At 50.5% G+C, this 23925-nt stretch overlaps 9 protein-coding genes across 9 annotated transcripts; 3 read left to right on the top strand and 6 right to left on the bottom strand.

The window, feature by feature from the left end:
• Positions 1–2778: 2778 nt before the first annotated feature.
• On the bottom strand, positions 2779–3715 carry PV10_02865 (uncharacterized protein; the record flags this gene model as incomplete). The annotated part of the gene is made up of 2 exons (XM_016367240.1): positions 2779–2858; positions 2926–3715. The coding sequence occupies 2 exons, from the start codon at positions 3713–3715 to the stop codon at positions 2779–2781; spliced, it is 870 nt and encodes a 289-aa protein (XP_016226758.1).
• Positions 3716–8028: 4313 nt separating this feature from the next.
• PV10_02864 (trimethyllysine dioxygenase) lies at positions 8029–10099 on the top strand. The gene is made up of 2 exons (XM_016367239.1): positions 8029–9508; positions 9580–10099. The coding sequence occupies exons 1-2, from the start codon at positions 8181–8183 to the stop codon at positions 9803–9805; spliced, it is 1554 nt and encodes a 517-aa protein (XP_016226757.1). The 5' UTR covers positions 8029–8180; the 3' UTR covers positions 9806–10099.
• On the bottom strand, positions 9938–10483 carry PV10_02863 (uncharacterized protein; the record flags this gene model as incomplete). Its single annotated transcript, XM_016367238.1, has 1 exon — positions 9938–10483. The coding sequence occupies one exon, from the start codon at positions 10481–10483 to the stop codon at positions 9938–9940; it is 546 nt and encodes a 181-aa protein (XP_016226756.1).
• A 90-nt stretch (positions 10484–10573) lies between these two features.
• On the bottom strand, positions 10574–11587 carry PV10_02862 (uncharacterized protein; the record flags this gene model as incomplete). The annotated part of the gene is made up of 2 exons (XM_016367237.1): positions 10574–11251; positions 11315–11587. The coding sequence occupies 2 exons, from the start codon at positions 11585–11587 to the stop codon at positions 10574–10576; spliced, it is 951 nt and encodes a 316-aa protein (XP_016226755.1).
• Positions 11588–11949: 362 nt separating this feature from the next.
• PV10_02861 (uncharacterized protein) lies at positions 11950–13518 on the bottom strand (the record flags this gene model as incomplete). The annotated part of the gene is made up of 1 exon (XM_016367236.1): positions 11950–13518. One exon carries the CDS (start codon positions 13516–13518, stop codon positions 11950–11952), a length of 1569 nt encoding a protein of 522 aa, XP_016226754.1.
• A 666-nt stretch (positions 13519–14184) lies between these two features.
• PV10_02860 (uncharacterized protein) lies at positions 14185–16650 on the top strand (the record flags this gene model as incomplete). Its single annotated transcript, XM_016367235.1, has 3 exons — positions 14185–14291; positions 14344–16551; positions 16632–16650. The coding sequence occupies exons 1-3, from the start codon at positions 14278–14280 to the stop codon at positions 16648–16650; spliced, it is 2241 nt and encodes a 746-aa protein (XP_016226753.1). The 5' UTR covers positions 14185–14277.
• A 10-nt stretch (positions 16651–16660) lies between these two features.
• On the bottom strand, positions 16661–17549 carry PV10_02859 (dihydroneopterin aldolase; the record flags this gene model as incomplete). Its single annotated transcript, XM_016367234.1, has 2 exons — positions 16661–16926; positions 16980–17549. The coding sequence occupies 2 exons, from the start codon at positions 17547–17549 to the stop codon at positions 16720–16722; spliced, it is 777 nt and encodes a 258-aa protein (XP_016226752.1). The 3' UTR covers positions 16661–16719.
• Positions 17550–17956: 407 nt separating this feature from the next.
• PV10_02858 (uncharacterized protein) lies at positions 17957–20714 on the top strand. Its single transcript, XM_016367233.1, has one exon. It carries the CDS (start codon positions 18466–18468, stop codon positions 20323–20325), a length of 1860 nt encoding a protein of 619 aa, XP_016226751.1. The 5' UTR covers positions 17957–18465; the 3' UTR covers positions 20326–20714.
• Positions 20689–23842, bottom strand: PV10_02857 (uncharacterized protein). Its single transcript, XM_016367232.1, has 2 exons — positions 23121–23842; positions 20689–23055 (listed from the first exon to the last, which is right to left on the bottom strand). The coding sequence occupies exons 1-2, from the start codon at positions 23285–23287 to the stop codon at positions 21309–21311; spliced, it is 1914 nt and encodes a 637-aa protein (XP_016226750.1). The 5' UTR covers positions 23288–23842; the 3' UTR covers positions 20689–21308.
• Between the last annotated feature and the right edge of the window lie 83 nt (positions 23843–23925).

Raw genomic sequence — 23925 nt, 5'->3', positions numbered from 1 at the left:
AGAATGCAATTTACTTAGTATCTAGCAATGCTTAGGTGGATTCAGGAAGTAGCATTAAGTACCTGGTAGTTGAATGACATATGCACTACCCGGCTATGTTTGTCTCCCTCACCGCCCATAAGACTAGCCGTCTACTTTGAATAGAATGTAGCAGTACAGAATACCTTGCGGTCCCACAGCGTGGAGATCATATCTGGAACTAGGTATCGGTGTAGATCTTCTATCCGGTATGCTTCAGCCCCGGTAGGCTGTTTGAATGCTCAATGAATAGACCATGGTTGTGCTAGTTCATCGGTTTGCTCAGTGCTCACTCGCTCATCGCCATCCTGTTCACTCAGACTTGAATGCAAACGAGGAGTCATAGAAACCAGGGCTTCAACCCCGGGCTGCTAGCTGACGATGGTGACTGGGTTTGCCCATATCTCACCCAAATATTCTACGACAGCTCCCAAGTAGAGTTTCCCACCATCTTTCTCTGTCTCACCAACTTTCGATCCTTTCCACCCACGTAGCCGGAAATACTTGGTCTACCACGGGCTTGCACCGATGTTACACGATCCTCGTGGCTGTTTGTCAGCTATGCTCACGGGTGGGCTGCGACTGCAAAGGGCGTCTGGCACCTGAGATGTCCTGTTTGTCATTGCGTGTGACTCGAGGACATATCTCTATATAAGATGATAGAATGAATTTCCGTTCCATCCCCTAACCTGTTGCACGACTGACGATTGACAAATTCCCCCCCAACACCCATTTCGGATCATACCATAGTCGTCTATTGTCGCCCTCTCACGCAATGTTTCGAAGGTCGAGGCGAATAGAACCGGTTGCCTTGTTCATCTCATTGGACAAGCAACCCTCCTGGGACCGGCGATACCTGAGCCTGATACAGTCGTTGACTGAAAGGGTAGAGGTCGAGGAAGTGAACAAAGCCCGTCACGCGATCGACTATCTCGATCGCCACAACCCGGCGGTCGTCATAGTTACAGACGAAGGAATTCTAAGATATGAGACGCCCCACCCGTACTTGTCAGAAAAGCTAGTCGAGTATACGCGCGGCGGAGGCAAGGTCATCATCGGGACTCGCTTCTCTGTAGCGAGCCAGCTCTCAGAAGTCATAGACCGCTGGTTTCATATCTTCTGGCATGTCCCATGGAAAAGCGCTGAGACTGAACTGGGGTCTACGTATCTCAACATGGAGAGTCAGAGGAAATATCTGGCTGCCAGTCACCTACCCGTCAGCATCAATCTCCAGTCGATGTACTTGAAACATGTCCCACATTCCGACCGGCTTTACTGTCGCGCCATAGAGCTAGATGATGGCCCTTCTGTGTTCTGCCATGATGACACTACCTGTCAGCAGACTCCTCTCGCCATTACGAACGTTGGAAGGGGTCTTTTTGCATATGTTGGAGACGTCGATCATCGTGGTGATGTTGAAAGTATTATTTTGGCCATTTGCGAGCTAGATTGACGAACTGAAGTCTCTACCTAAGAATTCTCACTTCGATGGATTAGACCTGGATCCTATCGCTTTTATATCGCAACTGTGGAGGTTGAAGCTGAAGTATTCTGGTAGCATCATCATCATACGGTCCAATAATCAGGGGGAGTCTGGTCACTCATGCAGTGTATATATATAAATGAATATGAACCTCGTCAGCCTTGTATCGACAGATATACGCTTTTCTCATTGGAGTGTCTGTTTTAGAACCACAGAGCACTGGAATCTCTCTTCGGAGGCCATCAAGCGAGAAATACTAGAGTGTTTCTATCCAGGAACTCACCGGACCTAGATACCTTATCGTCAATAGGTCCTTTCATGGAGGCTACCAAGCGAGATATCCTAGAGGGTCTCTGTATAGGAGCTCACCGGACTTGGATACCTCGTCATCGATCACTTCCTTCATGGAGGCCACCAATCGAGATATACTAAAGCGCCTCTGCCTAGGAACTCACCGAAGCTAGGTACCTCATCCTCGACGATGCTATTCATGGAGATCACCAACCGAGAACTACTGGGGCATCTCTATCCAGGAACTCCTCAGACTTAGATACCTCGTCGTCAATGATTCTCTTCAAGGAGGCCACCAATCGAAATCTCCTAGAGTGTCTCTATCCAGGAGCTCGTCAGACCTAGATAAATCGTCGTCGATCAATCTCCCTATGGAGGCCACGAAGCTAAGTCTACTAGAGGACTTCTATCTAGGAGCTCACCGGACATAGATATCTTGTCGTTGATGATTCATTTCACGGAGGCCTACAAGCGATATCTCGCAGAACATCTCTATCTAGGAACCCACCGGACGAAGAGACCTCGTCATTGATAATTCTCTTTACGGAGGCCTACAGGGGAGAACTACTAGGACATCTCTAACTAGGTACTTACCGAACGCAGACACCTCATCGTCGATGATTCTCTCCATGGAGGTCTACAAGCAGGATCAAATCTGAGCATTTTGTCTCGAACTTCTTCATTTGCCTATCTCAGCGGCAGCGACATGCTTCCTGGCGCCGACGAGGCAACAACACCAAGAAGCGCCACTACCTCGAAAGAAAACGATTGATCAAGAAGCTCGACGATCTCCTTGGAACTTGGGGGCACCCAAGGACAAGAATACAGCCAGTTTTCATCTCTCAAGGCTCACCAACGTATCATCAATCACCAACTAGTTGCAACGCCTAACCAACCAATCAAGAAACACTAACTAACCCTAAGGGGCGAAGCCTTGCCAACTGAGGCTCTCCGCTCTCGAGGGCTCGTCTCTACCGCAATACCACTCAATTCCGGCTTCCAACCCCAAGAAGGACGTCTCGGTCCGGCAATAATGCCCTCTGCTGCCAATCGGCGTAGTCTCTCGCTGTAGTCGAGGTTAAAAATACCCCTATTGATGCAATCGGCAGTGTTGACCACGATTATGTACAGACTTTGGTAAATTCCTTCGCCATGAGTCATCTCTGCCAGTAGTCGCCTGCCAGCCTCGACTAGGGACTTGATCTTCGAGGAAGTGGCCATGAGCTCATTGCGCACGGTTATTCTTCGTTCTGGCTGGTACATTCTCATGTATTTCTTCTCAAGGGCCTGGAAATGTGTAATATTAGCCATTAGGCCGTTAGTGATGTCTTCATACGGGCCTTGAGTAGTGTCGTCGATAGTTGCTTGGCTATCGACTTCATCTTCATCTTCCTCTTCAATTGTGGCCATGGGGGGCTGGTGAAGCCGGGAAACTTGGCGAGAGAGGGGTAGACTTCTGGGGAGCTGGTCGGATCCTTGGTCATCATCGTCGTCGTCGGGGAATTGGATGGTTGGCGTGCCATCATCGTCTCTAAGCCTATGAATCCAGTTATCGCCAGAATTGCTGGCATTTCCTCCACGTTCTGCTTCTCCTGGTGCTTGGGGCAGCCTCATTTCTTGCAATTGTTGTCTGATCACGGCTTGAGCATTTTCATCTTCTTCATTGGGCTCTTGCCAGGGGTCTCCAGCCTCGGGGGCTTGCTCGATTGGCTCAGATTCATTGATGTTGGCATTTGCAAAGGTATTAGAAGGGGTTTCGGCAGTCTGGTGGGCTCTGGAAGTCTGGGAAAGGGGCTTGGGGAGGTTCAGGGCGCGTCTCGTGGTGTTTGAAGGGCTGGCAGATTCTCCAGATCTTAGAGAGAGAGAAGGAGAAAAGAAAGGTGCATTACTGCCTGGAGACTGAGTATTCTGGCCGTCGGACATTGTAGAGAACTAGGTATTTGTTTCTTTGGGGGCCAAAGGGGACAGCTTCAAGGGCTGGGAGAGGATGAAGCGACGTTCGTACTGGCTGGCGAGGAGATTGAGAGACCGCTGGACGTTGAGGAGGACGAGGACGATGCTGATTGATGCTACCAGTGCAAGAATGACCACTAAGGCCTCGCTATAGGCAAGAAATGCGTCAGTATCTTTGTGGATACACAGAATAATGCTCTGAAAAGGGGTGAGAAGGCTTACATTGTGCTTGAAACAGTGAACATTCCAATGAATGTCAGAGATTTTGATGAAATTACCCCAAAATGGGACGAAGAAGGCTCTCAATCTCTAGAGAGAGGCTTGGAAGGCAGGCTGTGGTTCTGGCAATAGCTATGAACGGCGATTGACGGTCTAAATGGGTGAATATGGGGTGATGGTGTCCGGGAGGGATTGAGGAAAAGGCTGTCGAGGGGGAGGATGCGAGAGTACCACGACCATTCACCTGAATTCAGGGCGAACGCAGGCCTATTGGGCATAGAATTCAAATCTGATAGACTCATAACACGCAGACTACGATGATTTGAGCTTGATATTAATCTATTTATGAACAGAAAAGCCGCAAAGTGCCATTGGCCTTTGTTTGGATCTATATGAATCAGAGTCACGTATATATCATATATATCACGTACCATCACGACCACAGCCTAGTCTATCACCAAATAAAGGATTTCAGGAGCGTTTTCAAGGACAAAAGAAAGACCTGAGATGTGAAAAGCCAGGTCTGGCATATTGGGGTGCTAAATGTCTGATTGTCCTAGCCCATGCGGCTGGGGAGTCTCGTGGCTCGTTGCCCTGCGGCCTTCTTCTATTGCGGGTCAGTCACCCACCCACGTTCTATTTATTTAAATCGAGGAGTTCATTAAAAAATTTTCACCTCCTTACTTTCATCCCACGACTCACTACATCTCATCAAATTTTCACAGAAAATCCACTGCTTTTGAGTCAAACAAAGGGGTATATAGGTCTTCTAGACCAGCTCAGCCTCTCAGCAAACCCTCTCTTCACCAACAACCACCCAAATGACAGTTTCAGATGGCTAAAGAGAACTTGACAGATCCAAGGTGAGTGGGATTCATCGATTTATCCCCTATAAAGGGGCTATTGACACATTGGATTGCCTCTTTTTTGCTGTTGCCAGCCTGCTAACTAGATCAACTCAGAGCTGTTGGACCATCGCGTCGAGGAAAACAAGAGCCTTCTCCCATCATCCAGCCCTATCCCATCTCATGGATCTTGTATCTTAAAGATTGAGAATGATAGGCTCAGTGCAGGATCTTCCTCGGGGACAAAAGACAGCTTCAAGCTGTCAAGACAACAACCTCCCTGATGGATTCGTTTCATCCAACTCAAAAGCTTCAGCAACGACTCCTACATACGGGGCCGGAAGTCGAGTCTGGGCCACAGCGGCACGGTCTATCTTCACAGACAACAAACACACTCACATATTACACCTCGGGTTTGATGTCCAAGAGGCCGATATCATCCTTAGAAAACCTCCATACTATCCTCCTCGACCTCTCTCATCACCCTCATATTCATGCCATCTCACTCAATCACATCCCTTCGCTCGCCTCCTTTCTCCTCCTCTTATTCACGACAAACCTTGCTTACTCAAATCAGACTTCCGTCTGGGGGCGAGAGGCCCATCTCCTTCAAGACTCCGGTCTGGGAGCGGGAGATATAACTGCGTGAAAACTCCTGGTTTGCCCAAGATTAGCTGGACAGATCGAAAAGGGCGGACGCTCCTCTGACTTGGGGAGTGAGGACACGAAGGAGAAAACTTATTCTCCCTAGCCGACTGAGGTTCAGTGGCGATGAGTTGGAGTCTCCATTATCGGAGTCTTCGATATTGGAGTCTTCAATACTGGAGGCTTCAATATTGGAGTCTTCGATATTGCTCTGGGGAAGATAAGACAAGTCAAAGATCCTGAAGACAGGCGTTTAGAAACCAACTTCGTCTTCAGGATCATTGACTTGTCTAATCTTCCCCAGAGCATCTTATGCTCCGCGGCATCCTGCCTTGGTAGTTCTGGCCATTTGGGTCGACATTATTTCATATCAGAGGCAATGTCGAACACAAGTGGCCAGAACTACCAAGGACGTGGCTATGGCCCTGGGGCTCAAAGGGCCAGAACTACCTAGGAAGTGGCTATGGCCCTACGGGAGAGAATGACAACCTTTCTCAAATCTTGGAAGGTAAGATCTGTACACCCTCCGCGCTGTTTCCCCTACTAACTAATGGATCAGAGGTCCGGCCGGACCGTCGCAGTCATAATCGGCTGCGACTAGGGTCTCCGGTGTTGGAGGCCCAGCCTGGAGACCCTAGTCAAGGAATGTATTGTCCGAATTATCCACCAGCTCACTGGGGCGTGTTAGCGGAGATAGCAACAGCCGAACATCGACGTCGGCTGGCCCGCCTCAGCTCTTAGTAGTTGTGGTGGTCCAGCTGGACGGTGCTCCGGGTCACTTCACTGGAGGTGCGCTAGGGCCTTCGATATTGGAGGTCCTGCCTGGGAGGCGGATGAAAGAAGCTGAGCGGATGGTGCAAATTATCCTCCAGTTCACTGGGGGTTGTTGCCGGCGGGCAACCCAGTCGTAGGAGCTGGTCGCGTTCGGCCGAGCCCTCTTCAGGGAAGAGGGACTGCGGGATGGGAAGTACCCTCCTACTGCCGCGGCTGGGTCCTACCCTTCCCCAGCCGAATGTTGGTTGGCTGGGGTGTTTGGGAGGAGTGGAGGGAATAAGAATGCACAGTTGACAGCCGTCTCAACTACTGTGTCAGTACTCCTCGACAACGCCCACAAGCGGCCAGCTCAGCAGACCGGGTAAGTAACCCTGTCTGCTTGCTTTGGGAGCGGGAGGGGCGGAAGATTGCGTTATGAGAACGCTCAACTGCCACGGCAGGGCCCGCTCCACCCCAAACAAAGCAGGCATAGACCTGCCTGGCTGCTTTGCCTATTGGGGTCGAGCATTCGACCTACACTCATTATGGCGAAATGGGGCGGGCCCAGCGAGGGGCGCAGTCTCTCTGTTATGGCCGGTGTGGCTCGTGTGGTCAAGGCTGCGAGTCAACCGCGTAACCACTGAGAAACACATCAAGTGGTCCAGGACACTTTGGTGTCATCAAGGGGTTGGAGTCGCTTAGGAGATGAAGGATTCAAATGGAATAACGTTGGCAACAGAAGAGGTTTATATTCCGGCACAACGTCGGGTTAAGTGGAGATGTATTGCCAGGATACCGCCGAGGTTCACTGGCAACTCATTGGTGTGTGAGAGAAGATTGGAGACAAGAAAACTTGGGATACCAATCAAAAACGGTGACAAAGTGCATCAGAGGAGAGAGAAGAGACAAACATCATCTCGTGTGTCCGATTGTATTGATCCATCACTCATGACTTGAATAACTTGAGCGTGGAAAATAAAATGCTTGTTTCAAGTAATTATCTGTATAAGTAACAAGAATCGTGACTGTTCAGGTGTTGACAAATCACGCAAAACTTCAAAGTTTACGAGAATCTGTTGTAGCCTGAGATTACCTGGAATGGGATGAGTATTGCTGAGCGAAGTGAAACTCAGCTCGAGGAAGAGACAAGACCATAAGTACTGTGAATTACGATCAGAGACTGCCAAAGCATTGAGACTTCTTGATATCAGCGGCATAATCAACAGGATGCAATGTCACTGGAACACCATATCTGTTCGACAGAGTCACGTACAGGTAGCATGGAGTAGAATGATTGTATAGCTTGATATTGGCCTCTCTCGCCATAAAGAGTCTTATCGACCAAGTATCTTGCATGGAAGCTCTGGCTTTGAGATTATGCAGCTGAGACGGTGCCCTTTATGAGATCCCAAGAGAAAGATTGCCTGCGCCACTAAGTATGTGAATAGCAAAATGCAGCAAAATGCAGCAAAATGCAGCAAAATGCAGCAAAATGCAGCGCCTGATATCAGGCTATGCTCAAAAACTCCTCCTGCGCTGGATAGTCACGTGAGCCGGGTAATACAGCCTCGTGCTCTGGTAAGATGCCAGCCATCCTACCACTTGACCATAAGGCATGGATCTTACCTCTGAGAATGACTGTTCTTATCTCTCATAAGTCCCTGAGGAAGTGATCAATCAATCGCATTGGGTAGCAAATAATGAGTCTTATACGAAAATGAAGTTGAAGTTGACTTTGAACTTTGCATCTCCATCATCGGCCTTGGCAAATATCACATGATGAATTTCCACTTCTTCCTCCTCCTCCACAACAACACTTCACTCTCGTCTCTACCACGACATCATCATTGATCATAGACCTCGAAGGTGAAGCACAGGTCTAGCTCTACTTAATTCCTGGTTGACCAAAACCACACAACCGCCATATTACCTCGTCAGCGCCACCATTCAGCCGAGGTAAGAATCTAGCAACCATGAAGCTCCGGACATGTCCATCACTCTTCCACAACAGGTCAGCCTGTCGAGCCAGATATGGAGGAGGACTGGGACCTGGAGGAAGCAGAAACCTGTCTCAAAAACCATTCATGGCACCCTCACGGCGAGCCCCTGCTGTGTCCAACAGCATATCCCATGAGGGAATATTCCAACAGTCGAACCACGTGATTGGAACGACAGTGCCGTGGTTAGTGCGAGCACAGCATACTCAAGCAACAACATCTTCTTCCTCTCGCTCGACACCAACCGTCATGGTCAATGACATGACCAACCAAGAAATCCTGGTCGATTTCCCCTTGGACGGGAAAGTGGTACGATACCCATCATTCTGGCTCCGCGACCAATGTCCCTGTTCGAGCTGTCAACATCCGACAACGCACCAACGCCAGCTCGACACATTCAGCATCGACCCAGAAATCAAAGTCCAGACGGTGAAATCTACACCCGAAGGCCTAGAAGTCACCTGGCCGACATCTCCCGCCGACGAGGCGCTTGCTTCTCAGACCTCTCCTGACTCCCAGGGGAGCCATCATCACAGCCTCTACGACTGGACATGGCTATCATCCCACCCACCATTCCTCCAAACATCCACCTCACCATCAGGAACCCCCTCCTCTCCACTAAAACACCTCGAACCAACACGAGAATGGGTCCACGTCCCCACATCCACACCAGCGACATCCCTCCCGCGAGTCTCCTACCCGTCCATCATGTCCACGGACGACGGCCTGCGAGAATTCCTATCCAACATCCACCGGTACGGCCTGTGTTTCATGCCGGAGACACCCGTCTCACCGAGCGCAACACAAGACCTAATCGAACGCATCGCACATATCCGCGCCACCCATTACGGCGGATTCTGGGATTTCACATCCGAAGTCAATCCCATCGACACAGCCTACACAAACGACTACCTCCCACCTCACACCGACACAACGTATTTCACTGATCCCGCAGGATTACAACTATTCCATTGTCTGTCACACACAGCAATCGATGACCCGATGAAACCCGGTGCAGGTGGGGAAAGTACGTTTGTCGATGGATTTGCGGCGGCTCAAAGGCTCTTCCAGACGAGGCCGGAGCTGTACAATATTTTGTCAACGACGCCAATTCTTTCCGCGGCGTTGGGCTCACCCGCAGGTGAGTTTTATAATACCGCGAGTAACGCAAAGGGGTATCCGGTTTTGGTGCATACGAGTGCGGTGCCGGGTCGTTCGAATCCGAATCCGAAGACTTTGACGCAGATTCGTTGGAATAATCTCGATCGGCTAGCGCCCACGGTGCCGAGTTTTCTTAATCATACGTGAGTTCTCCTTGATACTGGTCTGTTGTTTTGATTTGAGCGTTGCAGAACTGACGAGATTGTCTTAAAAGTGCGCTGAAACAATGGTATACGGCCGCTCGTGAATGGTCCAATATCCTCTCCTCGCCAGAGTTCCTGCTCACTATCAAACTCCAGCCTGGTGAGCCGGTGATTTTCGACAACTGGCGCACATTACATGGGCGATTGGCATTTGAAGGCAAGAGACGGATTTGTGGTGCTTATATTGGCATGGATGACTTCCAGGCCAAGTTGAGAGGGGTCGGCATCGAGGTATAAGAGCTTGTATTATAGCACTATCTCTGTGTCACGTTCCAACCGTGCCATATTGATACCCAGCCCACAAAACAACCACTACCAGACCCACCCATGGGCCAACCTCTTGATGGAACAAAAAGGCTTCCTTTGATCTCATGAAAACAACGCCGCCCATTCCGGACCTCGATCCAGCTTTTTGTACATGGCCCGAGTGGACTCTCGTACTTCAATGCCTTGACGTTGATCCAATTCTTCCCGTGCTCGAGCAATGCGAATGATTTCTCCTCGGTGAAATGCCACAAAGGGTTTGTAGCTATCGCGCTGCATGCGCAGAGAGACAGCCAGATCGTACAAAGTGCGGTAGGCATACGGAATCTTGTCTTTGAGGTGCTCCTGCACGTCCAAGCGGTACATGGCCTCCTTCATGTGCTCGTTGGTCTTAGCAACCATTCTTCGGAGTCTGTCTAATTCACTCAGGTGATAATTGAGTCTCCCTTCTAGCCCCTCTCTGCTGTCCGGTAGCTGGTCTAGTTCTGGTTCGGCCTGCGGTTGTTCCTGCGTCGGCGATTGGTCCTTGGCGACCGCAGAGTACCTTTGTGTGCCGTCGCTGTTGGACTTGGTGGACCACAGCCCAGACACAAAACTGCGTAGGCTGCCTTTGGAGTTGGTGCGTTGGGGCCTGAGCTCTGAAGGAGCCATGCTGATTTCGCTTCCGATGCTTGAGTTGAATCTTCGACGCAATTTGTCAGGACGATGTCGTGCGGAACGGTCACGAGCCCGTCGCGATTCCTAGTCAAAGTCAAAGTCTTCAAAGTCTTCCGGGCCTTCCTGTCCAGGAGAAGACGGGCTGAGCCTGTTAGCGTGAATGCCTCGTTCTTTCGTAAAGGTGACTGCCTCGGTCTTTTGAGGGGTTGTAACTTCAAGAAGAGGATCCGATCCACGTCCCTCGACAGATTCGTCACTATGTGTCACCCTGGCACTTTGAACTACTAAAGTGACTGTACCACGCTCTGTCTGCTGCTGATCTTGGCCGGTGGCAACAACTTGTTCAGTTGACTGGCCTTGACCTATGTCTCTGGCCTGTTCTGGGCGTTGATCTGGCACCGTCTCAGGTCTTCTTTGTGTTGGCTCAGCAACAGCTTCTTCTGCGCGGCGTCCAGTGGCTATAACTATGGCAAGATGCTCAGTCTCGAATATCTGCAAATGTGCAGCCGGGGATGAAGCAGCTGATGGTTCGTCAGCGTCAGAATGACTGTGGGCGACAGATTCGGACTCAGATTCGGAATCTGATCTAGGACTTTCTATCGCAGATTCAGATTGACTTGAGAATGAATGTGAAGGTGATGCAGAAATCGATACTGATTCAGGAGACTGAGAGACCTGGTCGGAAGAAGAGGTGTCTGGTGAATCGTCTTCGGAAGGGATGATGGGAGCAGGGGCTTGTAAAGAAGCAGATGGGATGTCATCCTATTAGCATGTCAGAGAAGAGAACCACAAAGCAGAGTATGGGAGAGATGGCCCTCCACTCACCTCTTCAGGGATGGTCTCCAAGCTGCGGTTCCTTCGAAGACGGCGCCTTTGAAGACGGAGCCTTTGAAGACGGCGGGCAAGTTGTGTGGCCTTTCTGTTGAGAGACCTCGATCTTGGTCGTCCTCTTTGCTCTGGGATGGTGGGGGGTTCTGGTTTGTCACCTTTGCTGTCAAGCAGCACGACGCACAAGTAGAGAGCCTTTTTGCACAACGTCTTGGCAGCGATGAAGGGATCACAAGGACAGAAAAGCCCTCCAACCCATCTTCTGGCCATGGCTCTCACAATGATTGTTAGTAGGATACATGTAACAAATAGCAATCCTGGAAATCATAAGGTTTGATCGAAAGATACACAAATGACACTGTTGTGGATGGATGAATGAAATGAAATAGATGTGGTCGGGTATCGAGTATGGCTTCCAAGACAAGATCAACAACGACCGCAGGCTGGAGAATGAGAGAAGAAGTGGCCGATGGGAGGAGGAATCTTCACCATGGAAGGCATCACCCTCTGTTGGTTACTCCGCAGCAATTGCAGCAGTCACAACCAAAGGGACTCATCAGAGGAAGGTCTAACCACCATGGTCAAGAAGGATGAACGTTGAGATAAAGGTGTACCAGCTGACATTCCCTGTCTCATCCCCATCCAGCCAACGTCCAGCTCGTTCTCTCACCTGCCTTGACGGGCTTGGCCTGTTGAGACATGCGATACTGTTCAATGTTTCGATTTGCCCCAGCTATTCCGTGTGATAGATACCTCTCCCTCTCAATCTCAACAAAGGATTTGGATTTTAGGCTGGCGACCAGGCTAGCACCCGCCCATGTCCCAAGGCTATCGATTTGCCGCAGTGACGGTGTGGGCTTGGTATCTTCCTTTCTTCGTTTGTGTAGGTCGATGTCGATTTTGCTTTCAGAGCTGGTTGGTATTGCATGGTGTCGGGCATCGACTGGGATAGATCGATTATAGGCGAGCTCGCCAACTCGATTGCGAGTGGTGTTGAAATGTTTACCACGGACAGGCGTCCAGCCATACTTGTCGATTGTGGTGTTTACATGACTGAAGACATGCTCCGGTAGATTTGAGATTGATGAGCCCTCTCCAGTGAAGATAATACGAGAGATGCAACTGCTTCGGACGTCAGACGAAACGGCGAGGAGGGTGTTATACAACAGCTGGTCCACCGGCTGTTCATGATCGTCGAGATGGTCTTGATCACGGCTCCCAAAGAAACTCTCCGAACAGATTTGTTGGAGTTTCGATTTCGGTATTCCAATCATCCGGGCTGAGGTGTGTGTGGGCCAGTCGATCATCAGAGTCGAGACGGAATCTCCGTTGTTCTCAGACAAGGTCATGGCTTCTGTCTGTTCCACCAAGCCTTGTCCATCGTGCGGGAATAAGGCATGACACTTGCCGGCCCGCTCAATGAACTCTTCGACAAAATCAAAGTCCAAGACCAGCTCTTCCCTCACGGACTGGTCTTGTTCCTTACGAACACCCTCGAGGAAGTCCCACATCTTGAAGACCAAGCTTTTCAGACCCCTTGTGCACCTCTTGACACAAATCTCTCGGAACTCGTAAATTGCATGGACAATAGTCTCCTCCCAGCCGATATCCACCACCAGACCAGACCTCAATCCAGCTGCAGCAACTGCCATGGTTGGACCAGGTAACAAGGTGACAGAGCTAATTTGCCATCTTTGGAAGAAGAGTGTCAGAACCGTGTCGAGAACCGGGTGAGGGACCAGACTGGGCAGCACCAGAATGACTCTCGCCACACCAGCATCTACAAGCAGGTGTTTGTTATATGCCTCTCTGACCGCCCTCTCCAGCTTGTCCTCCAGTAGACCCAGGTCTACATCCTGCAGATCATTCCGCCATAGCTCGTATTCTTTGCTATTGACTCGAACGTCCTCTTTCCTCCTCCTGTACCCTGGCAAGTAGACCCTATAATCTCCCACTCGGCGTGAGTTCTGGGGTGTGAACCGAATCGTGCATTGAGGGGCACTGTCGCCTTGGAATCCTGCACGGAGATATCTTGGGTCTAGTTCGATGATTATTGGGTCTTCTTCGGTACGCCAGTAGGAAGGAAAGGGCGAGGAGCTGGTGGACGAAATATGTCGATTGGAAGGGGTATGAGGAGAGCCTGGATTTGGACGAACATCGCGGATGCTAGGGCGAACAGCAGATGGTTTGGCGGTCGCCATGGAGGAGGGCTTGAGAAGAGTCCAGTGCCTTGTCCTCCATGTGCGAGATTCCTGAGTCTAGAGCTCACAGCCTGTTGTGTGGCTGGGTCTAGAGGTTATAAAGTGCAAGGAGTTGAGATGAGGTTTTTTTGGAGATTTGGAGATTCACCACTTGTCGTGCCAGTCCAGGGCAGGGGCGGAGGCGCTATTAAAGGTATGTAGAGTCAGTCAAAGCCTCACGTAGGGACTTCTTATAAAGACATAATCAGGAAACAATGCCACAGAAGCACTATTACACGATATTGAGAGCCTCAAGGGGTTGCAGGGGTGTACTTTAGGCTAGAGAAGACTTTATATCATTGTTGATGGTGACAGATGTTGTAGGATATCTTCTCTACAACACCACACTTCATCCAACCCACCAATTCTCTCCTCGATACAGGTTACTTCAAATGTTGCAGATATTGTCATCAACGGACCCCTTGCACCTCATCTAAACCACTTTTTACCTCGAGAGATGTAGTCAGAAACTGAGATGGTTTTCGAGATTGAGAATTGTGCAAATGCAGCCAACACTCCCCCATGGTTTCCAAGTACTGCACCGTATTATTTCTCCGAAGTTCTTCCACCTCAAATTCTCGACATGACACGTTGACACGCGTCTGACGCGTTCCCTCAACCTTCATAAACAAAACCAGCTTCTGTCCTATCAGGTGGCGAATTCTCCCGCGGGACACCCATTAGCCCAACACCAATGACTCTACGGCGTATGAATCAAGAATGGGCATTCCTGGGTACGTTGGGAATCGTTACAGTCAATGAACAATTCTACTAACCAAGAAACAGAATCCTCAAGGAAATCGGCAAGGGAGAAAGGGTTGCCCTCGCAAAACTCGCCATTGAACACTTTGAGAAATCCCATCGTCCCTATCGAATAGCCATTGATGCTGCAATATGGAATTTTCAGCACCAAGCAGGCCAAGGTGGCAAAAACCCTGCTCTGCGTACTTTGTTCTATCGCCTTTTGAAATTACTTGCCCTTCCCATTCAGCCGGTCTTTGTTTACGATGGCAAGAATAAGCCTCTCACCAAGAGGGGCAAGACGGTTTCAAAATACGGCACTTGCACTTCTAACGAGACCTCCAAGAAACTCATCAATGCTTTTCGATTTCCTCATCATACTGCACCGGGCGAGGCTGAGGCTGAATGTGCCATGCTGCAGCGTCATGGCCTTGTTGATGCTGTCATGAGTCAAGATGTCGATGCAATAATGTTTGGCTCTGCGGTCACATTACGGAATTGGTCCAAGGAAGCGACCAAGCATAATAACACCCCTACTCATATCAGTCTATTGGACGCTGAAAGGATACAATCTAGGTCTGGCCTTGACCCTGCGGGCATGGTCTTGGTTGCTCTCCTGGCCGGTGGTGACTATGACGAAAATGGTCTGCCTGGCTTTGGGCCTGGTATAGCATGCGAGGCTGCCAGAGCTGGCTTCGGGGCAGATCTACTGGAACTGGTGCGTACAAATGATGATGTCGGCCTTGCCGAATGGCGTGAGAGGCTCGAGTATGAACTTGAGACAAACATCAGCGGCTTCTTCAAAACAAAGCATAAAACCGCCAAAGTACCATCTTCTTTCCCCGATCGACGCATATTAAGCTATTACACAAATCCTGCCATAACTGCTCCGCAAGATCTACCACGACTACAGAAATTATGGGAGGAGGTGTGGGCTTCTTCTGTCGATGTTAACCTGCTTCGACGCTATGTTGCTAACACTTTTGAATGGGATTTCAAGCCCGGTGCCTATAAGTTCGTCCGTGTCATGGCCCCAGCCTTGCTTGCAGATGATCTCAGAAGAGGACGACCATCACAAATCTCCTCCGCCGAGCAAATTACAGAACGTCGCAGTCATTTCGTTACTGACGGAATTCCAGAGCTGAGGTTGACGGTGATTCCCGCAGATGTGGTAGGAATCGACCTTGACGCCGAGGAAGATAGTCCAGATGATCTCGCACGTTTGGCCGTCGAGGAGGAAGACCCCGAATTAGGGCCTATGAACGATGCAACAACTTCACAAGCAATGCAGAAGCCCAAAAGCCCTCCTTGGCTGCCTTGGAACCAAGAGAAGATGTGGGTCTCCGAATCCATTGTAAAAACTGGTGCAAAAGCCGTGGTGGAGGCATGGCATCAAAAGCAGCAGGAGATTGCAATGGATCCAATCAAGTTTGCCACTCGAAAATGCCGACAGCCAAAGGAACCCGGGAAAAAGGTTGTCAACAGTGGCATGAAGGCTGGGGCATTGCTCAACTATATCACAATCTCTAGCTCTTCACAGGAGGAACCATGTGCAGTTCAGGCATCGAAGTTATCACCGTCACGGAAAAAGACGAATCCCTCAAGTCTCAACATGTCTCAGCCGCGCCACATTGTTAGAGCTCAGCCATCACCTGGGGTGCAAGACTTTTTCAAAACCACAAAGTCCAAGTCACCTATCAAACTGAGCCAGGAGGACAGCGATCCGTTTGAAACCCTCTCCCCAGCGCTGTCGGAGGCACTAGAACTCGACCTGAGCAAGGATGGGGCTGCGGGAAAACATTCCCGACCATCAACCTCGACGTCGAATTCTTCAGAATCTGTCTTGAAGGTGGTGAGGAAAACGACAAAGATCAAAAGACAAATCTTAGACCACGAGGTGGGGCTTGGACTCAAGGGCCATGACCGAAATCCTCTCCAAGACCCGGGCAGGACCCTTACTAAAGTCAGCAATATCCAAGCTGATGTCTCCGTGACCTTGCAAGAATTTTCGAGTTTCTCTGCTCTCAAATCTTCAGACAATTCGGTGGTGAAAGATGATTCCCCACAAGTGTCACCACAGAGATCGCGTCGACGGACTCGGCGGATGAAAGATCAACAGAAAGGTGAGCAAAGTTCGTCTAGCCCGAAGCTTGCCCGTCCACGAGGTAATATCGAGAGCTTCTTCCTACCTCGTGCCGTGGACAACACCGCCGATGAGCCGCAGCTAGTCGAGGAAAAACACATCCGAGCTTTGTCTGAGGAGCCTTGGAACGGGCTGGCCTTGTCATTTGCTTCGACCCACTCACACCCCATCCCTCGGTCAAGCTTGCCAGGCACATGGAAGGAGAGTGAAGCCGGGCTAGACGACTCTTCGGAGTTGACAATTATCGATTTGACCGGCAGCTGAGAGCTGAATGGTGATCAGGGTAATTTGACCTTCCAGAAGTCTTTGTTTTCGAAAAACCCTTTGGTACGAGTCAATTGGACCGAGGTGGCAGCAATGACCGGGTAGGCGTAAGGTTTCTCGATGCGGACTTTAGCAAGCGAATATCCATAGTTCATGGTCACGATTTGAGCGACTGCAGTTGCCAACGCCTCGAGGGTTTGGTATGAGGATCCCTCCACTCTCTGTGGCAACAGGTGTCAGTAGACGTTTCTGGACACAAGACGATATTCCTTACCTCGACGACTTCTTGGACCAGGTCGTGGACCTGGTGATGATGCCCAGCATCATGCTCACCAACAATCTCGAAGCTTCCTGCCACGATAGGAACACTGATATCGAAGAACAACGGCTGCTTGTAGGTTCGCTCATGCGGATTGACCCCAATAATGCACTCAGTTGCGATCTGCTTTATAGTCAGGCTGAGGGTGAATACTGTCCCGGCGTCAGGGGACTTGTCGATCATTGCGTGGTAGGCCAGGCCCTGTTTTGCCTGAAGCAGAGCCTTGGGTAGAGCGATCTCAAGGGAGAGTGAAGCATAGTCGGCGACAACATCAGAGATATGAGATATGAGATAACGAATCTCCGGATAGGTCAATGTTTCGTTCACCTCTTTGACCAGCTGTCTGTAGGGTTTCCCATAATCTAGAGTCAAATTGACATCGTCCTTGGCAGCAGCGGCCTCCAATGTGAAGGTTGGCTGGATGTCAAGGTCAACAACCACAGGTTGAGGTTTTGCCACGCGTCGCCAGGCATCCAAGCCAACAGCAAGGTCAAATTTGATCCCTTTTAGTATGACTGAGTCCATTTTCAACGACTTGTGCTTTGGTGAATTGGGTAGTAAAACGAGGACACTTCTATTCTACTCGTTGGTCGTTGATGCGGTGAGTTTTTGACTGTGGATTCACGACTCTTCAAAAGACAGGGGAATTTGAGAAATCCTTTGTCATTTGAAGATCTTGGGGAAGGCGCCCCAACCCACGTGATTGCATTCCCCGGAGAAACCCTTGGCCCGATATGCTTATTGCGGCAAGAGCGACTCCAGATGTCAGCACCAATGACATTCCTGCAAATTGCCATAACCCACCTTCCCTTGTCCAGATCCATCAATCTTGGCCTGTCATCGCGCCTGCCGTGTGCAGCCAGGCAAAGTATGTCTCCATTCCTTCCCCCAGCCAGATTTTATTTTTCCAAGTTTCATCTCGCAGGCTGACCGACCACGATTTGCCTTGCGTTTGCAGCCGCCACGTCAAGTCAAAAGCCATCTTCCATCCCTGTCTCGTTTATTAATGTGTTCCTCATCTGCCACCCTTTTCCATCCCACGCTCTCTTGACAATTGTCTCCTGCATCTATATCGAAATAATTCACCTTCAATGGGTCACAGCATCGCCACTGCCATAGATTGTCCGCGCTTCTTCTTCACCACAACTACCAGTACCAGTACCACTACTGTCAGCACCGCCACTTCCACCGTTGCCTTTGCTCTTACTGAGTCTTCCTTCGCGACTTCCTCCTACATGCGCCCAGGTTCAACCAAGTTCAATCTCATTACCAGCAACGTGGTTTGGCTACCGGTATAGGGTCCGTCCTGAGCAGGGCGGACGGTAATATTGGCATCGTCTACATTCAGGCATTCCTTACAGCTAGTCTTTGTTAAAGATTAGCCATACTGGGTGACTCAACCACATCCCAATACACGACTTCGAGTCTCACAATACATACCATGAGCATCGGTATCACGCAGACAGTCATGGGCGCAGCCCCAGACACCACAGCTGCAATGTCAAACTCCCTTCAAGACTCGTCTCCCGACCTCGAGTCAGCCATGAGTTCGATTGTCCTCGGTCACGACACTGCAGAGCCAGAAATCACTCCCATCCGGTCCAAAAGCCCTCCTGTGACTCCAGCAAAAGCCATCTCAGCAGGTGAACGCAAGCCTGGCTCTGCCACCGATTTAGATCAGGAACGTGGCCGAGAAGAAAGCAAAGGCAGTGTCATCCTCTCCACCGCTGCTGCCAAACGCAAGAAGAAGAAAAACCACAAAGCAAAGGCCGAACGTGCCTTGAACACGGTCAGAGGCTTCACCCCGATCGACTCGGGTGCTGAGGATTCTGATGCGTCGCACTCTGGAAGTCCTCGCGTTCTCTCACCCATTCCTCGTTTGCCAGCCTTGGCTGGTGCGAGTCCGGGTCTTCGCCCTCAGTCACCTGGCATCAGCAGTCTCAAGGCACAGCTTGATGCTCTCAACTCTCGCTCCCAGAGTCGTGAGACTTCTCGCTGCCGAGGAAATTTGGAATCCGAGGCTACAAGCAGTGCCGCCAGTGCGGCCTCTGATACTCCTGCCGAAGAAGTTACGGAAGACATGGTCAGCTACGACATTCCCATTGATCAGGACTTTGTCAGCCAATCCATGGCCGACACGGATCCAAGCCTAGCATCTGTGTCCACTCTTAACGCCGACCAGCGAGCCACCTCGATGCTCACGAGGAAGATGACTGCAGCAGACTTCACCCCGATTCGATGTTTGGGCGACGGTGCATTTGGCACTGTGCTGCTGGTGCGACAGAATGCCACCGGTCGTCTCTTCGCCCAAAAGCAATTGACCAAGGCATTTTTGAAAGTCCACAAGAAAAGGATTGAATCCACCATGTCGGAAAGGTCAATCCTCGAACTGGTCACCCGCCATCCCTTTGTGGTCAATCTGTACTACGCCTTCCAAGATCACGAAAAACTGTACCTCATTCTTGAGTATGCCTCTGGTGGCGAGCTCTTCCGTCATTTGGAAATGGAAAAGTTTTTCAGCGAAGAGGTGGCAGCATTTTACATTGCAGAGATCGTTCTAGCCTTGGATTACCTTCACAACACCGTCGGAGTCATCTACCGCGACCTGAAGCCCGAAAATTGTCTGCTCGACGCTGAGGGTCATCTTCTGCTTACAGACTTTGGGCTCAGCAAGGTTGCCGTCCAAGATCCAAGCACGCCCGGTGGCAGTCGATGCAACAGCCTCGGCGTGGGAACCATTGAATACATGGCCCCGGAGATCATCAGAGGCTCAGACATATCTGACTGGGGCCCAGGGTATGGCAAAGCCTGCGACTGGTGGTCGCTTGGAGCGATGGCTTGCGATCTCATGACCGGAAAACCGCCCTTTGGCGGTGGCAACTGGACCAAGATCCAACAGAACATCATGCATCAGAAGCTTAACCTGCCGTACTTCCTCTCTCCCGACGCCAAGGACCTGCTCTCTCGGCTGCTGCGCAAAGAGCCTCGCAAACGACTGGGCGTAGGACCCCACGATATCAACGTCATCAAGAAACATCGATTTTTCCGCAAGATAGACTGGAAGAAACTAGAAGCTCGACAATTGGAACCTCCGATCCAGCCTCTGGTGACCAATCCGGAACTGGCGGAGAATTTCTCCAAGGAGTTCACCGAGCGAGCCCTCGATGCAGCAACAATCCGAAGACACAGCCGTACTTTGAGCAAGTCGGATCCATTTGGAGGATTTAGCTATGTCGCCAGCCACAGCTTCCTAGAGGAAAGCATGTTGTTGGAAGCGGACGAGACTGCGATTGAAGACTGATGGACTAGACGTTAGAAGTTTAGAGAGTGATGGAAGAATAGACGCAGAGAGCATAGATGATGGACAGATGGGAGTGGACCGAATCACCACTTGGATATTGTCAGACATTGGACTTTGATCATCTTTGGAATGAGCATTGGATTGGAATTGAGCGCGGGCAGTTGAGTGCCCAACCAAGTCAAGGATACAAGGATATGGAAAAGGCGTTATGGATATGGAAATGGACAAGGAATATAAAATGCATCCCATGTATTAGGGCGTATTTGATCATGACCAATCAACATTTACAAGACTGGCTATGGACGTTCATGTCCACAACTAGGTACTTGAAGTGAATGTATCTTAAGGTCTACTCTGTACAAGGTCAATGTCGAGATAGATCAATGTTGGGGGTATCATCAATTAATACAAAAGTCCAAGTCCACGGCCAATACCAAAACCAAGATCAGAATCAAGATCAAGATCAAGGCAGTCCCCTCCCCTTCCTATCGAAACATGCTGAAGAGTGAGAGAGAGAGTTCATGGCGAAATGAGACAAAATTACTTCCAGTGCCATTCATCATCGGCTGTTCTCCCTGCCACCAATCCAGGTGTTGAATACGCCTGCGTTTCTTCCCAATGAGATAAAAACTCTCCTCCGCCATGTTCGCTATCAATCGCTATCAAGCACCCAGTTCGTCATATTTTGGAAACATGTCCCCTCTTAAAAACTCCTATCTAAGGTACCCAACGTGATGTGTGGTGTATGTGTGTGTGAACTTCCATGCTTGCTTCTTTGTTGCAACGCCGCCCGCTAAAGTCAGCTAAAGTTAAGTCACGCATGCTATGCTGATGAGCTGCAGGATGAAATCGCCATTGTTTGGTGTGTGGTTTTGTGGATAGTGTAGTTGTTGTAGTTGTTGTTACATGAGGTTGTCCGATGGTCGAAACAAGCCTTCTGATCGCGCCTGCGCAATATCTGGTGTGTCGAATCTGCCGGATCATCAAGTGGTGACTCGCTTGATCCACAGACCTGTGGGTTTCTCGTAAAAATCGTCTTTGTCGCGTCGTCTCTGAACGCGGTGCAGACGCAAGCCTACCTCGTGCTCTTCGTTGGTGATTTCCTGAAGCTCGAGGTTGAGATTGATGATCATTTTCTCCACCTCCCGACGTTTGTACGAGTCGTAAATGATGGCGTTGCGCTTGAGAGACTCGCGTAGTTCCTGAATGATCTTGTTGTTGTTTCGCTTGCGCCGAGTCAGATCTTCAAGGCGAGCTTCGAGAGACGAGGCTTTGTCGGTGGCCTCGATCTCCACAGGGGTGGGGGGTAGCGACTTTGTGACTGACGTGAGACTAACGGATCGATGCTTCTCGGCACTGCCGATTGCCTTGCGCAAAATGCTGGAGCTGGATTTTCGCGCGTTGATCTTGGAAAATGGTGAGACGATGTTCTGGTTGTCATAGTTGCGAACGCCACTACCGCCTACCCTTTTTCGGACTGCGATAGGACTGGGCATGAAATTGGGGTCAGTCATGGTGGTGGGACTGCTGGTCAGATCTGGCTGGATGGTAGGACTGTCAGGTGGTTGGTAAAAGTGATCGACGGTGCTAGTTGCGTATGTGTTCCAGCTCGATGTAGTGTCTGGTTCGCGCTCAAGAGGTCGCTGGTTGCGTTCCGTCAGAGACTCATTGCTCGAAGCAGGGTGAGGATCTTGGAAGGAACGAATAGAGCCCAGAGTAGGACTGTCGCCTGCTTGGTCCTGGGTGGCACTCGGAGCAGGGCTGAGAGAGGGATTGTAGGCATTCAAACGGGCCAGGGCGGGACTATGGAAAGGGCTATCGAGACTGGCCGCATTGTCTGCTTGGGTAGGAGAGAGGACACGAGGAGTGCTTCGGCCTTTGAGAGGGACGACAGGTTTGATAGATTCTTCTGAGGAATTAGTTGTGACAGGTGGACGGCGTATAGAAGTGGGGGTCGGGGATGAGTCATGAGTTGAGTTTGGGATTGTAGATGGTTCAGTGGAAATACGGGGGAGGTCAGCACCCTGGCTTCTTCTTTGCAAAAGGATCAGAGGTTTGGTACGGGCCTCGGGTGTGTTCTTGACTGGTTCGACCAACTGGGTTCTCCCGCTGGCACCTCTCCAAGCCGGGCGTTGAATGGGGTTATCCATGGGATCTTGGACGGGGGGAGGTTCTTTACCCCAGGGCGCCTTTTTGGCAGTCTCTCGATCTTTGATGCCGGCAAGGATCAGCCTGGTCCTTTCCTTGAGTTGTGGATACTGAGGCTGTTGTGAGGCAGGACCGCCTGCACGGAATGCTGAGGGCTGTCCACGTTGCGCATCGGTAGGTTCGCCGGAATAAGCATCCCATCGGGTCTCCTCTTCCTTTGAGGCTTTGTGGGACCAGCGCTTTCGAATCTTTGTGGACTCGTCAGAGGATATGGTGGCGACTGGAAGAGGGAGCCGTTTGGGAATCTGGCTAACTGTAGGCGATGGACGTTGAGCAGTTTGAGCTGAGGGAGGGAAGTGGGAGTCAATGGGGGAGACAAGCGAATTGTCCGTGTCAGGGTTGTGGGCAGGAGGGGTGGTGCTCTTGCTGCTGACTGGGGAGATTGGCTCGGGCCCTGTAGAGGGTGTGCGGGTAGTTTCTTGCGGTTTAGCAGCAGGGGCCTGGGCGAAGGATTCGGCGATTGGAGAGATGGGATCAGTGGAATATGTCGACTCTCTGTCATACATGGGAGGAACAGCGCGGCTGCACAGAGAGATTAGCAGGACAGACAGTGAGAATGGAGGGCAGGGAAAGAGAGGTGGACGAACAAAGGGAGGTCAGGAAGAGTCTTTGCAACACTACTGCGTCGACTGTTCCTGCTGTATAACGACTCGACCTCGTGTATTGTTTCAAGGTATCGATCGTCCATTATTGGCTCTGGATATGCTTGGTAGCCCATTTGAGGGTCGGGCTGGTAGTGATTCCTCCTCCACATTTTGACAGGATAGAGAAGCGAGGTGAATCGTGGTAGGTTCGGTGGTATGGGAAACTGGCATGCCGAGGGGTATCAGGATCGAGGCATTGAAAGGCGAGATATTTAGATATTGAGTGGAGAGGCGAGGCGAGTGTGGGGAGATGAAGTTGTGATTAAATCGAGTAAAATGGCACAACCATACAAGGCTGGACGGGCCGCAGGTCTCTGGAAAGACAAGTTTGTTGATGGAGGTAATATGACGCTGGATATCAACAACCTGGCCCAAGAGTGCAGGAGAAGGACAGGAGTTTAGGAGCAGGGAGTAGGACCAAGGAGCAAGGGAAGTGTTGGTTCTTGGATCAGGACGAAGAGATGTGGCGGAGATGATTGGCTGGTGGATGGTGGCAGAAAAGGTGAAACAGAGTATGGATATTTCAGGGTGAGGGTTGGATTGAGGCGGCGGCGGTGTACAATTGGACCAGCGTATCCGAAGATGAGGGTGATACCAGACCAAGAGTGTATGAGGGAGCAGAGGTATGGGGATATGGGAATTAAGAGTGAGTTGTGATGGTGGTGGTGATGTGGTGGTGATGATGGTGATGGAATTTTGATCAAGCCTGGAATGTCATCTTCTTGATCACGAGACTACTGTATTGTGC

Source organism: Exophiala mesophila, assembly GCF_000836275.1.
Source record: "Exophiala mesophila strain CBS 40295 unplaced genomic scaffold supercont1.2, whole genome shotgun sequence".
Classification (NCBI taxonomy): domain Eukaryota; kingdom Fungi; phylum Ascomycota; class Eurotiomycetes; order Chaetothyriales; family Herpotrichiellaceae; genus Exophiala; species Exophiala mesophila.
Note: the sequence above shows the minus strand (reverse complement) of the source record. Positions and strands in the feature narration are given on the sequence as shown.

What these genes read in the sequence shown, in the direction of transcription:
- PV10_02864 (XM_016367239.1), top strand. Translation starts at nt 8,181, where the DNA reads ATGAAGCTCCGGACATGTCCATCACTCTTCCACAACAGGTCAGCCTGT. An exon ending in CCGAGTTTTCTTAATCATAC is followed by an intron (nt 9,509 to 9,579) that starts GTGAGTTCTCCT and finishes TTGTCTTAAAAG; the next exon opens with TGCGCTGAAACAATGGTATA.
- PV10_02858 (XM_016367233.1), top strand. Translation starts at nt 18,466, where the DNA reads ATGAGCATCGGTATCACGCAGACAGTCATGGGCGCAGCCCCAGACACC.
- PV10_02857 (XM_016367232.1), bottom strand. Translation starts at nt 23,287, where the DNA reads ATGTGGAGGAGGAATCACTACCAGCCCGACCCTCAAATGGGCTACCAA. An exon ending in ACTCTTCCTGACCTCCCTTT is followed by an intron (nt 23,056 to 23,120) that starts GTTCGTCCACCT and finishes CTCTCTGTGCAG; the next exon opens with CCGCGCTGTTCCTCCCATGT.